This window comes from Rhinoderma darwinii, chromosome 2 (genome assembly GCF_050947455.1).
Source record: "Rhinoderma darwinii isolate aRhiDar2 chromosome 2, aRhiDar2.hap1, whole genome shotgun sequence".
NCBI lineage: Eukaryota > Metazoa > Chordata > Amphibia > Anura > Rhinodermatidae > Rhinoderma > Rhinoderma darwinii.
The window spans coordinates 262,064,791-262,078,512 of NC_134688.1; the positions used below are offsets into that span (position 1 = coordinate 262,064,791).

General features: G+C 43.7%; 1 protein-coding gene across 6 annotated transcripts in view; it reads right to left on the minus strand.

Moving 5' to 3' along the window:
- The window catches only part of SRRM1 (serine and arginine repetitive matrix 1), a 50,373-nt gene extending 37,053 nt beyond the window's left edge, over window positions 1-13,320 (minus strand). For all 6 annotated transcript variants that reach the window (XM_075853225.1, XM_075853222.1, XM_075853224.1 and 3 more), the window contains exons 1-2: window positions 13,236-13,320; window positions 4,410-4,499 (exon numbers count right to left, since the gene is read on the minus strand). In XM_075853225.1, the coding sequence (XP_075709340.1) occupies window positions 4,410-4,499; window positions 13,236-13,256 (111 nt within the window). In that variant the 5' untranslated portion in view covers window positions 13,257-13,320. The remainder of the gene's footprint in view (window positions 1-4,409; window positions 4,500-13,235) is intronic.
- Between the last annotated feature and the right edge of the window lie 402 nt (window positions 13,321-13,722).

Below are 13,722 nucleotides of genomic sequence, written 5' to 3' on the forward strand. Positions count from 1 at the left end.
GTTTTAACGACGGAATCAATAGCGCAGTCGACTGCATTATTTTCTAAATTTAAATCTATCTGCTTGTAAAACAGATAGTAATACCACACAAAATACTTACTAGTTTATATTTCCCATATGTCTACTTTATGTTTGCATCGTTTTTTGAACATTCTTTTATTTTTCTAGGACGTTACAAGGCTTAGAACTTTAGCAGCAATTTCTCACATTTTCAAGAAAATTTCAAAAGGCTATTTTTTCAGGGACCAGTTCAGTTCTGAAGTGGCTTTGAGGGCCTTATATATTAGAAAGTCCCCAGAAGTCACCCCATTTTGAAAACTGCACCCATCAAAGTATTCAAAACAGCATTCAGCATTCAAAACAGCATGTTTTAACCCTTTAGGCTTTTCACAGGAATTAAAGCAAAAGTAGAGGTGAAATTTACAAATTTCATTTTTTTTCTTTGAAAATTCATTTGTAATACATTTTTTCTGTACCACAGAAGGTTTTACCAGAGAAATGCAACTCAATTCTTATTGCAGATTCTGCAATTTTTAGAAATATCCCACATGTGGCTCTAGTGCGGTAATGGACTGAAACACAGGCCTCAGAAGCAAAGGAGCACCTAGTGGATTTTGGGGCCTCCTTTTTTTAGAATATATTTTAGGCACCATGTCGGGTTTGAAGAGGTCTTGTGGTACCAAAACAATAAAGACCCCCAAAAAGTGACCCCATTTTGGAAACTATACCCCTCAATGAATTTATCTATGGGTATAATTAGCATTTTGAACCCACAGTTTTTTTGCTAAATTTATTTGAATTAGTATGTGAAGATGAAAATCTACTTTTTTTGTGAAAAACGTAGAGATTTTAAATTTTTACAAGGAATAAAGTAGAAAAAACACCCCAACATATGTAAAGCAATTTCTTCCGATTATAGCAATACCCCATATGTGGTAATAAACTGCTGTTTGGACCCACAGCAGGGCTTAGAAGGGAAGGGGCACCATTTGGCTTTTGGAGCTCAAATTTAGCTGGAATAGTTTTTGGGTGTCATGTCGAATTTGCAAAGCCCCTGAGAGACCAAAACAGTGGAAGCCCCCCAAAAGTAACCCCATTTGGGAAACTACACCACTTAAGGAATCTATCTAGGGGTATAGTGAGCATTTAGACCCCACACGTCTTTTGCAGAATTTATTAGAATTAGGCCGTGAAAATTAATATCAACATTATTTCCACTAAAATGTTGAATTTTTTCAATTTCACGAAGGATAAAGGAGAAAAAGCACCCCAATATTTGTAAAGCAATTTCTCCCGAGTACGGCAATACCCCACATGTGGTCATAAATGTTCTTTTATTAGAAAGTAGTTAACCCTTTACGAACTGATTCATGTTTTGCTTTTTGCTTTTTCGTTTTTCCTCCCCGCTTTCCGAGAGCCACAACTTATTAATTTTTCCGTCAATATAGCGGTGTGAGGGCATATTTTTTGCGGGACGAGCTGTAGTTTTTATTGGTAGCATTTTTTGGTACATAAGACTTTTTGAGCACTTTTTATTACATTTTTTGGTAGAGCCAGGGTGACCAAAAAACAGCGATTTTGCAGTTTAAAATTCTTTATTTTTCACGCCGTTCACCGTGTGAGTTAAATAATGGTATATTGTAATAGCTTGGACTTTTACGGACGCAGCAATACCAATTTTGTGTATTTTTTTACATTACTTTAGAGAAAAAATGTGAAAAGGGTTTCTTTTTGGACTTTAAATATTTATTTAATTTTTCCACTAATAATAACTATTTACTTTTGTTTTTACATATTTTATTAGTCCCCCTGGGAGACTTGAACCAGCGATCGTTAGATCACTGGTAGAATACACTGCAATACTAATGTATTGCAGTATATTGTCATTTTTACATGCTTCTGTAACAGCGTGATCGCTGTTTCTGTCCGTTAGTCCCGGGTATCAGCTGTAATACACAGCTGACACCCGCAGCGTATGGCGCGGGCTCAGCGAGTGAGATGCTCCATATATCACCCCCCACACCACGACATGCTATTAAGTCATGGTGCGCGAAGGGTTTAGTGCGCAGCGGATGGTGCAGAGTGAAAATTAAAATTTTCCACTGATGTGTCATTTTAGTGCACTATATGTTGTGCCCAGTTTGTGCCACAAATACCACATAAAATATTAACAGGGTTCTCCCGGGTATGGCGATGCCATATCGGTGGACGTAAACTGCTGTTTGGGCACGCTGTAGGGCTCAGAAGGGAGGGACGCCATTTGGAGCGCAGATTTTGCTTGGTAGTAGCTCTGGCGTTTTGCTGGTATTTCAGTTTATAATGTGGGGGCATATGTAGGCTGGGCAGGGTACATCAGGGGCATAATAAGAGGGTATAATAATGCGGTAAATAAATAATCCGCAGATATGTGGCCAGTGTCGCACTTAGAAATGGCACCCGATCCTATCCGCTTTTGGAACGCTCTGTACATTTTGCATCGCCATAATCTGGGAGCCGGAACTTTTTTTATTTTTTCACCACTGGAGCCGTGTGAGGGCTTATTTGTTGCGGGACAATCTGTAATTTTCATTGGTACCATTTTGGGGTACATGCGATTTTGTTGATCACTTTTTATTCAATTTTTCGACAAGCCAGGTGACCAAAAACCATAAATTCTGACAATGATTTTTATTTATTTTTGACGGCGTTTACCCTGGGCTATAAATGACCATTATACTTTATTCTGCGGGTCGGTACGATTATGGCGATACCATATGTATATACGTTTTTTTATGTTTTGCAGCGTTTGCGCAAGAAAATCACTTATTTAGAAAATAAATTATTTTTTGTGTCACCATATTCTGAGAGCCATAACTTTTTTATTTTTCAGTCAAAAAAGCTGTGTAAGGGCTTGTTTTTTGCGGGACGGGTTGTAGTTTTTATCGGTACTATTTTGGCGTACATGTGACTTTTTGATCACTTTTTATTACATATTTTGTGAGGGATGGTGACCAAAAAAATAGTGATTCTGGTATTATTTTTCGTTTATTTTTTTTGCGGTGTTCACCGTGCAGGAAAAATAATATTATCGTTTTATAGTTGGGATCGTTACGAATGCGGTGATAACAAATGTGTGTAATTTTTTTTTACGTATTCATTTTTTTTCCTATAATAAAAGACTTAATAGGAAAAAAAAGCAGTTCTTGTTTATATCACTTATAACTTTTATTTTTACACTTTTTTTTAAAACATTTTTATTCTTTTTTTTTACTTGTCCCACTAGGGGACACTTAGACTTGCAGCCCTGATCGCTGCTGGAATACATTACACTACACACGTAGTGTAATGCATTCCAACTGTCAGTGTGACGTCACAGTCACACTGACAGGAAGCCTACGACGACCACCCTCGGGGTGGCCGTCATAGGCATCTGTACATGGCAACCCGGAAGCCATTATCTGGCGTCCGGTTGCCATGGGTACGATCGCCAGCCCCCGTGATTTCACGTGGCGGCTGCCGATCGGCGCTAAACACCTTAATTGTCGCGTTCAAAATCGAGCGCCGCAATTAAGGGGTTAACTGCCGATATCAGCGGCGATGGGCCGCTGATCGGCAACGGGGAATGCAGGGCAGACACCCTGCACAGTTAACCGCCGCTGCGGTGTAGCGCCGCGCGGTGGTTAACTGTCAAAGCACTGACGTAACTGTATGTCAAGGTGCGCGAACTTACTGCTCACCTTGACGTACAGTTACGTCATGGTGCGTTAAGGGGTTAATAGAAGTGTTTGTCAGCATCATACACAACGCCCAGCTAGTAAAACAAGTAAACACGCCAAGATGTTACAAACACAATACACGCCCAGTTGGAAATAAGAGAAAACACGCCCAGTTGTCCATTAGAAAGGCTCATTTGCATAAATATAAAACTGCTCATAACTTGACCAAAAATGATCGTTTAAAAAAAAAACACAAAAAACTTTACTGTTCTCTACATTGCAGCGCCGATCACATGCAATAGGAGATAGGGATTTGATAATCTGGTGACAGAGCCTCTTTAACCCACAACTTTCAGAGCTCTGCCACTAAGAACTCCCCCAATATAAAAGAATACAGCACCATTATAATACTTTTGACAAGGGACTATGAGGTGAGGTTGAACTAAACAGAAGCCATCACCTTTAATAGATTCTTTGGGGCGATGTCATTTTTGGTGGACAAAATAGTCATGTACACTGCGCTATTTTGTCCGACAAAAAACTATGGAATCTGCGACGGAAGCCCCTAACAGAGCCTTAAACACAGATGTGAACAGAGCCTAAGCCTTGATACAACAAACCATTTGAGAAGATATTGTATATACTGCTTGGCATGGGCATCCAGCTCAATGTAAAACACATTATTTAATACTATATACCATCAAGGACGTTTACCTTCTTTTCCAGGCATTCTGCAAACTTGAGCTGCTTCAAAAGCTTCTTTTGCTTGTTGCTAAAACGATTATCCTGCTCCGCACTCGTGCCCTGTGAATCAGAGGAGAAGAATGAAAATGGGCACATGCAGACACTTAAAAGAATCAAATTGTTTTCGCAAGCAATTAGTTGCAATATAATACTTTTGGGCGGACTTAGAAAGGTGTAATTCTCATGTATGCTTCCTTGCTTAAATGGGTTGTCCGCTTTGGACAATTCCTTTTTGTTTAACCCCTTGCCGCTGTAGCCACTTTTGACCTTCCGGACAGCCTTATTTTTCAAATCTGACATGCGTTCCTTTATGTAGTAATAACTTTGGAATGCTTTTACCTATCCAAGCGATTCTGAGACGGTTTACTCGTGACACCTTGGACTTTATCCCCTTCCCGACATATGCCGTATATATACACGGTGCTGTCAGGCAGGGCTTCCCGCCAAGCGCAGTACCATTACGTCACGGTAATAGTGCAGGCTCAGGAGCTGAGCCCGCACCATCACCGGCGGGTGTCAGCTGTATGTTACAGTTGGCACCCTAATGAAAGGGCCAGGACCGGAGCTAGCCACTGATCCGGCCGATTAACCCCTCAGACAGATGCTGCGTTCAATGGAGATCCCCGCATCTGAGGGGTTTTCAGCCACCGTCACCCAGTAACGTGTAATTGCTGAGTTGCCAGCGACTGCAATGGCAAACGGAGGCCTAATACTGGCAACAGAAGCCTCCTATGCACTGGCAAGATGTCGGCCACTCAGCTTCCTGCTCAGAAGCTGAGCCGGTGTCATCAGCAGTGGGTGTCCGCTGTATGTTAGAGCGGACACTCCGCTGCAACGGCAGGAACCGGAGCTAGCACCGATCCCTGCCATTAACTCCTTAGATGAAACGATCAAAAAAGATCGCTGCATCTTAGTGGTTTGTAGCAAATCGCCAGCTCTGCCATGCGATGGCAGGGCTGCCGACTGCTACTATGGCAACAGGAGGCCTAACAATGGCCTCCTGACTGCCATTAGAGAAGCAGATTAGGCCGCGTCCAGAGGCAGAGCCTGATCGGCTTGCTGTCAGTGAACAACTGACAGTTCTAATACATTGCACTACATAGGTAGTGCAATGTATTAGAACATCAAACAGTTGAACCTTCAAGTCCCCTAGATGGACTAAAAAAAAAAAAAAAAGTACAAATAAAAGTTTAAAGTAATAAAACAATACACAATAGACCCTATTCCCTTATCAAGTCATTTATTATTGAAAAAACATTATAAACCATACATATTTGGGATCGCCGCACCGTAACGAACTATAAAAACTTGTTATTTGTCCCGCCCAGTGAATGCCGTAAAAAAACAAAAAAACTGCCAGAATTGCTTTTTATGGTCACACGGTCAAAAAGTCACATATATCCAAAAATAGTACGTATAAAAACTATAGCTCAGCTGGCAAAAAACAAGCCCTCATACAGCTCCGTATACGAAAAAATTTAAGTTATGTTTTTCACAACATGGCGACAAGTCCAAATTCTGGTATCGAGACAACCCTTGACATACATCACTGGCTTTCCATGTCGTATACTTACGACAAATGTCGGGAAGGGGTTAAACTTTAATGTACTGGCATATATCTATATTGAATCCTGCGGTCAGCTTTGATCACCGCAGTCAGAGGAATAGCAGTGGCGATGAGAGATTTCTCTGATCTCCACCGTCACAGCGGGGCTACGGCTGTATAATACAGTGATTGCCCCGCTCCTGACAACAAGTGCACACGCAGTCAGCATGAGATGATGCGGCCGGCACTGGACTAATGAGTGGCCGCACAGGCACCGAAGACAGAACATGGGGGTGTTTTGCAGTGCGCCCGCCGTGATCTGTCTTCAGTGCCGGTGCTCTTTTATGCAGCGCCGGACGCATCACATAATGCTGACCACGTGCGCACTTGTTGTCAGGACTCAGGAGCGGGACAATAGCTGTATCACATAGCCGCAGCCCCGCTCTCATACATTCACGTGTTACAATACGGAGATGTGTGACCGCACGGCTTAATATCGAAATACATGAAATAACGGTATAGAACCGTTTGAGGGTGCACAGTATCTAAACAATATAGAAGTTTCGATGCATCGTGCATCCATAGTTGTGAGAAACATAACTTTAATTTTTTCGTCGACTGATCTGTATGAGGGATTGTTTTTGCAAGACGAGCTATCGTTTTTATAGGTAACATTTTTGGATACATGCGACTTTTTGATCACTTTTCATTCCAATTTTTGTAGGGCAAAATGACGAGAAAAAAAAGAAATTCTGGCATTGCTTTTTACGTTTTTTTTTCACGCCGCTAACCGCATGGAATATAGAACATTTTTATAGTTCAGGTCATTATGGTTGCAGCGATACCAAATATGTATGGTTTATTCCCTTGATAAGGGAAAAAGGGCAATTGTGTTATTTTATTACTTGAAACTTTTGTAAAAAGTAAAAACTTTTATTATTACTTTTTTTCACGTCCCACCATGGGACTTGAAGGTCCAACTGTCTGTTTTTTGTTCCCCAATGAATTGCACTACCTATGTAGTGCAATGTATTTGATCTGTCAGTCGTCCACTGACAGCAAGCCGATTAGACCCCGTCTCTGGACGGGGCATAATCGGCTGCCGTAATAGTAGAGCAGGAGGCCATTGCGAGGCCTCCCAATCTGCTACCAACCTCTAAGATGCGGCGATCGCTGCATCTAAGAGGTTAATGGCAGAAATCGGAGCTAGCTCCAGTTCCTGCCGTTACAGGTGGATGTCCACTGTAACATACAACGGACATCCACCGCTGATTACGCCAGATCAGCTCCTGAGTGAGCACCATTTTGCCCGGCAGCTGCAGAAGCCTTTTAGGCCCCGCCTCCAGGCGGGGCCTGAACGGCTTCTGTACTAGGCAGACCAGGAGGCCAGTATTAGGCCTTCGGTTGCCATTGCAGCCACCGCCAATTTAGCTTCTGGGGTGCCGATAAGCTGCAAACCCCTTAAAATGCACCAATCGCTCTCGACCGCTGCATTTAAGGGGTTAATGGCGGGGATCGGAGCCAACTTCTGTCCCCGCCATTACCCCAGGGTATCAGCTGTAACATGCAACTGACACCAGAGAATGATGACATGGACTCAGCTTCTGAGCCCGTGTCATCCATTTATCGTATGGATATGGCAAAATGCGGGAAGCACTCGTATTCCAGGACTTATCCATACGATAAATGTCGGGAAGGGATTAAAAGTTCCCCAACAATTAGGTAATCACATTGTTCCACTCCTGGATCCCCCATGAATCAGAAGTGATCTGTGTAGGATTTTGGTAGCACAGGGAAAATTAAGAATTAAACACTTTTCATTGAAATTAATTGGCTGTTTGTGTCCATGTTGTGATCTCCACAGGGAGGGACTCTTTGTAAACACACCCTGCTCTAGCTAAAACAGGGGGGCACAAAGCGAGGTCCCCTCTTATAGTACAATTACATGCCTTAGAAAAAACCTATGAACAGGGGATGCCAAAAGCAGACAACACCTTTAACCCCTTAGTGACCACCAATACGCCTTTTCACGTGAGTCACTAATGGGCTTTAGGCTAGGCTGACGCCTTTTCACGTCAGCCTAGTCTAAGTCCTGCACGGGTCTCCCGTGCAGGCAGGAGCCGGGGGTCTGCTGTCTGATGACAGCTGAGCTCCTGCTCCAACGCCCGCGATCGAAGTTTACTTCGATCGCGGCCGTTTAACCCGTTAAATGCCGCCGTCAATAGCGACCGCGGCATTTAACTTTGTTTACAAAGGGAGTGCGCTCCCTGTGTCACCCATCGGCGGCCCGCGAATGCAATCACGGGTCTCCGATGGGGTGTCATGGCAGCCGGGGGCTTGATAAAAGCCTCCAGGTCTGCCCTGGACATATGCCTGTTAGGACGCGCCGGAGGCACGTCCTAACAGATTGCCTGTCAGATTTACACTGACAGGCAATAATGCTCTGGTATACGAAGTATACCAAAGCATTATAGCAGCGATCGGAACATCGCACAGTAAAGTCCCCTAGTGGGACTAATAAAATAAGTCATCAAAGTGAAATAAAGATTATTAATAAAAAGTACAGTAAAAAAAATAAAATCATTTCTTTCCATAAAAAGTGGTTTTATTTAGTAAAAGTGTAAAAAAAAAAGTACACATATGTGGTATCGCCGCGACCGTAATGACTCCATTAATAAAGTTAATATGTAATTTAAACCGCAAAGTGAACACCGTAAAAAAAAAACGCAAAAAACCATGGCGAAATTGCAAATTTTTTCCATTGCCCCCCAAAAAAGTCATAATAAAAATGAATCTAAGTCCCATGTACCCCAAAACAGTACCATTCAAAACTACGTCTTGTCCCGCAGAAAGCGAGCCCAAAAAATCACTACATTGATGGAAAAATAAAACAATTACGGCTCTTGGAAAGCGACGATGCAAAAACAAATAATTTTAGTTCAAAAGTGTTTTTATTGTGCAAAAGTTGTAAAACATAAAAAAACCTCTACATATGTGGTATCGCCGTAATCGTACCGACCCATAGAATAAAGGTAACATGTTAATTACGTCGCACAGTGAACGGCGCCAATTTAAAAACGCATAGAACAATGGCGGAATTTCAGGTTTTTGTTATAATCCCCCCCAAAAAGGTTAATAAAAGTTAATATAAAAATTATATGTACCCAAAAATGGTGCTATTAAAAAGCACAACTAATCCCGCAAAAAACAAGTCCTCATACAGCTATGTAGACGAAAAAATAAAAACGTTATAGCTCTTTGAATGCGACTATAGAAAAACGAATAAAATAGCTTGGTCATTAAGGCCTAAAATGGGCTGGTCACTAAGGGGTTAAGCCAACCATAACTGCAGATATGAATGTCAACACAACTAAGAGTATTTACACAGAAATGTTCTAAATCTGTTCCGAAAGTCAAAACAAATTCTCAGAGCTTTTCTTTAGGCTGGGTTCACACTGAGTTCTTTGACGCGAAAACCGCGCCGCAAAACTCGCCAAAAAACGTCCCAAAATGCCTCCCATGGATTTCAATGGGAGGCGGTTATCTCCCTCGAGATGTAAAATCGGCTCGCGGGAGAACGACGGGACATGCCCTATCTTCGCGCGATTACGCCTCTGACCTCCCATTGACATCAATGGGAGGCAGAGATAGCGTATTTCGCGGCGTTTTAGGCCCGCGCCACTCAACGGCCGCGAAAATCGGCGTGCAGGCAGAGGAAAATCTGCCTCAAACTTCCAAATGGAATTTTGAGTCAGAATTTCCTCCTGCAAAAAACTCTGTGTGAACCCAGCCTTAGTTATTGCTCTCTATACACAATGTTCACTGAGAACCAACTGATGAGGGATTTTTCCTGGCACATCATATTCTTTTTGACAACATAGGTTACAACAAAACTTTATCGATAAAACAGGGAGCTAAAATGGGTGTGTCAATGGGCAACATAGAAGTCGCCCATGAGTGGCAGTAATGAGGTAATTTTGCCACAATTTACAAGCTAATCCTTGTTGCTTTGAAGTCGTAGCCTTGGGGTCAGTTCAGACAGAGGTTTTCGTGTGAACATGGAATTAGTGTTTCAAAACTACAAAATCAGGGATGCAACGAAAGCAGAGAACCCAACGTCACCCTGCCTTCTACACAGCACAGTAGACACTTCAGGTAAGTCAGTGCTGAACAAGTCTTAGCGGCTAGGTGGCCAATGCGCCTACAAATCTGCTCATGGCGTCGAACTTAAAACATACAGTACCAGTCAAAAGTTGACACCTTTTTATTCCAAGTTTTTTTTCTACCTTGTAGATTCATATTGAAGACATAACTGAAGTAACACATGAACTTAAAGGCTAAGTAAACCTTTGAAAGTAAATTATATATATATATATATATATACACACACACACACGCACGCACACACGCACGCACACACACGCACGCACACACACGCACGCACACGCACACGTTTGGCGCCACTTTGTAATTACGTTTTTATTAAAAATTATTTTTACTTTGAGATACAGCTGCTTTGTATTCTGTATACAGAGCAGCTGCATCTTTCGCCAGTCCCGCAAACCTGACGGGTTCAGTGTCAGCAAGTCCAAGAGCGTAGAAAGCGATCAAAGCAGAAATGGGCTACTTTGAAAATCTAAAATTGAAAACATTCTGGTTTGTTTAACACGGTTATTGTTTACTAAGGCCTCATGCACACGACCGTAAAAACTCCCGTTATTACGGGTCGTAATTACGACCCGTAATAACGGGCTCATAGACTTCTATTGGCGACGGGTGCCTTCCCGTTTTCTCACGGGAAGGTGCCCGTGCCGTTGAAAAAGATAGAACATGTCCTATTTCAGGCCGTAATAACGGCACGGACAGTCCATAGAAGTCTATGGAGCTCTCGTAATGACGGGTGGCTACGTGTGCACCCGTCATTACGGCAGCGTTGCTAAGCGACGTCAGTAAATAGTCACTGTCCAGGGAGCTGAAAGAGTTAACTGATCGGCAGTAACTCTTTCAGCACCCTGGACAGTGACTACCGATCAGTATAAACCTGTAAAAAATAAAAATAAAAGACGTTCATACTTACCGACAACTTCCTGCTTCCTCCAGTCCGGTCTCCCGCCCGTTGCCTTGGTGACGCGTCCCTCTCGACATCCGGCCCGACGTCCTGGATGACGTTTCAGGCCATGTGACCGCTGCAGCCAATCACAGGTCAATCACAGGCTGCAGCGGTCACATGGACTGCCGCGTCATCCAGGGATGTCGGGCTGGATGTGAAGAGGGACGCGTCACCAAGACAACGGCCGGGTAAGTATGAATTTCTTTAACTTTTATTACAGAAAAGGCCGTCCCTTCTCTCTATCCTGCACTGATAGAGAGAAGGGGCTGCCGATTAGTGCAGTGCTATTTTTGCCGCCAAAAACGTGCTCGTAAATACGGGTGGAATACGTGTGACACCGGACCCATATTTACGGGCACGGGTTCGTAAATACTGGTGCAAAACGGGTGGAATACATGTGACACCGGACCCGTATTTACGGGTGGGAAAAAATACGGTCGTGTGCATGAGGCCTAAGGCTTCGTTCACATCTGCGCCAGAGTCCCGTTCTGACATAGCTTTCTGTCGGAACAGGACCCTGACTGACAAACGGAAACCAAAATTTTTCGTTTCCATCACTATCGATTTCAATGGTGATGGATCCGGTGCAAATGGTTTCCGTTTGTCTCAGTTATTCAGGAGTTCGTTTTGATGGGATCAATAGCGTAGTCGACTACAGTATTCATCCTGTTAAAACAACGGAACCCTTGCGGAATCCATTGGCGCCGAATCCATCACCATTGAAATCAATGGTGATGGAAACGGAAACCTTTGGTTTCCGTTTGTGTCAGTCAGGGTCCCATTCAGACGGAACGGGACCCTGGCGCAGATGTGAACAATGCCTTAGGCCTCATGCACACGACCGTATTTTTTCCCACCCGTAAATACTGGCGTAAATACGTTTTCCCACAATACGTTTTCCCACAAATCATGTCATACTAAGCATGTACTAAAGTCACAGGACATTATACACAAGTCACTAGGACATTATACACAAGTCACAGGACATTATACACAAGTCACTAGGACATTTATAGCATATCCTGTGGAGATTCGATAAACGTCCGATAAGTGCGGACATCTATAGAACCGTGTCCCCTAGCTCCTAAGTTTCAGAAACAGCATAGCTCGCAGTGCTACACTTTTTTCCATAACTTCTAAGGCAGCGCCGGGAACAGAATAGCAAAACGAGCTCGGCTGTTTAAAAAAAAAACCCGGCCACCTTAGACAGTGACCAAGCACCAGCAACATAAGCAAAGACGACGGTCAGGGGGCCACATAGCGAACAGACATTTATACCAAAAAATGTCACAAGTTCCCAATGATAAATAGGCTGGAAAGGGAGCTACCACCATAGAAAACTAGTAAGGCTTCTGTCACATCTGCAGTGGGGTCCCGTTCTGACCCCAATGCAGATGTGAACGAAGCCCAAGATGCACAGTGAAACCAGATGTGCCTTATAAACAAAACAAAAGGTTCTGACTTCTGTTGACAATGATTGGCAGAGTAGCCTGCTGACTTGTGCATACATTAGAATAAAATGGAAACCGGTCATGTCACTGGGATTCGTTAGGATCTGTTACATAACAGATCAGTTAGTAGAGGAAACACGACACCTGCGTTCAGACCTGTAAATAAATAGACGATCTACACATGGTGAGGACTGAAGCCATTTCAGCGCCTCTGATAGATCCACTACCCATTTATTTGGTCAGCAAGCTGCTAGGATCATGTCTTTACAGACAGATCATAGTGATAAAGATGTGGTAAGGATAGAACACCAGGATTCCCGCTCTTTGGCTGGCCTATTTCCCCATCTAACACAGAACAGCTCGGTTGAAGCAGTCAGTGCTGCAGAGCGCAGATACGGCAGGAAACGCCATCACCCGGGACCTCTACGACACAGAACTAACGTTATAATACTATTATTATTAGCTCGTATACGAGTACGGCGATACACGCGGCTTAGCGCATCTACGTCCACCTCCAACCGCGCCGTAACAGGGGTAGGCCTCTGCTAACAAGCCTCTAGCCGGGCCCCTCAGGATGACACGACTGCCTCTAAAACCCCCGCGTCTTATCCACACCACATAAGCTACCACATGCTACGCCATAATGTTCTCTGCACAGTCCTCCCTGCTTATAAGGCCCCAATACTCACGCGGAAGAAGCCCGCGTCCATCTTGCCTCGTTCTCGCCTCCTCACGCAGCTAAGATTCCCGTTACCCACAAGGCAATGCGAGTGGAGTAGGCGGGACCTTTTAGTCACGTGATGATGCGGGGAGTAACGTCAGCAGTAGTAAGTGTGTCTGCTCTGGTCATTTGTGGAACGCTCCTAGATACAGTATGTTATCAATAGTACATGTTAGGGTATGTGCACACACACTAATTACTAATTATTTCGGCCGCAAGTCCCGGACCGAACACAGTGCAGGGAGCCGGGCTCCTAGCATCATACTTATGTACGATGCTAGGAGTCCCTGCCTCGCTGCAGGACAACTGTCCCGTACTGTATTTCAGTACGGGACAGTTGTCCTGCAGCGAGGCAGGGACTCCTAGCATCGTACATAACTATGATGCTAGGAGCCCGGCTCCCTGCACTGTGTTCGGTCCGGTACTTGCGGCCGAAATACGTCCGTCAATTACGG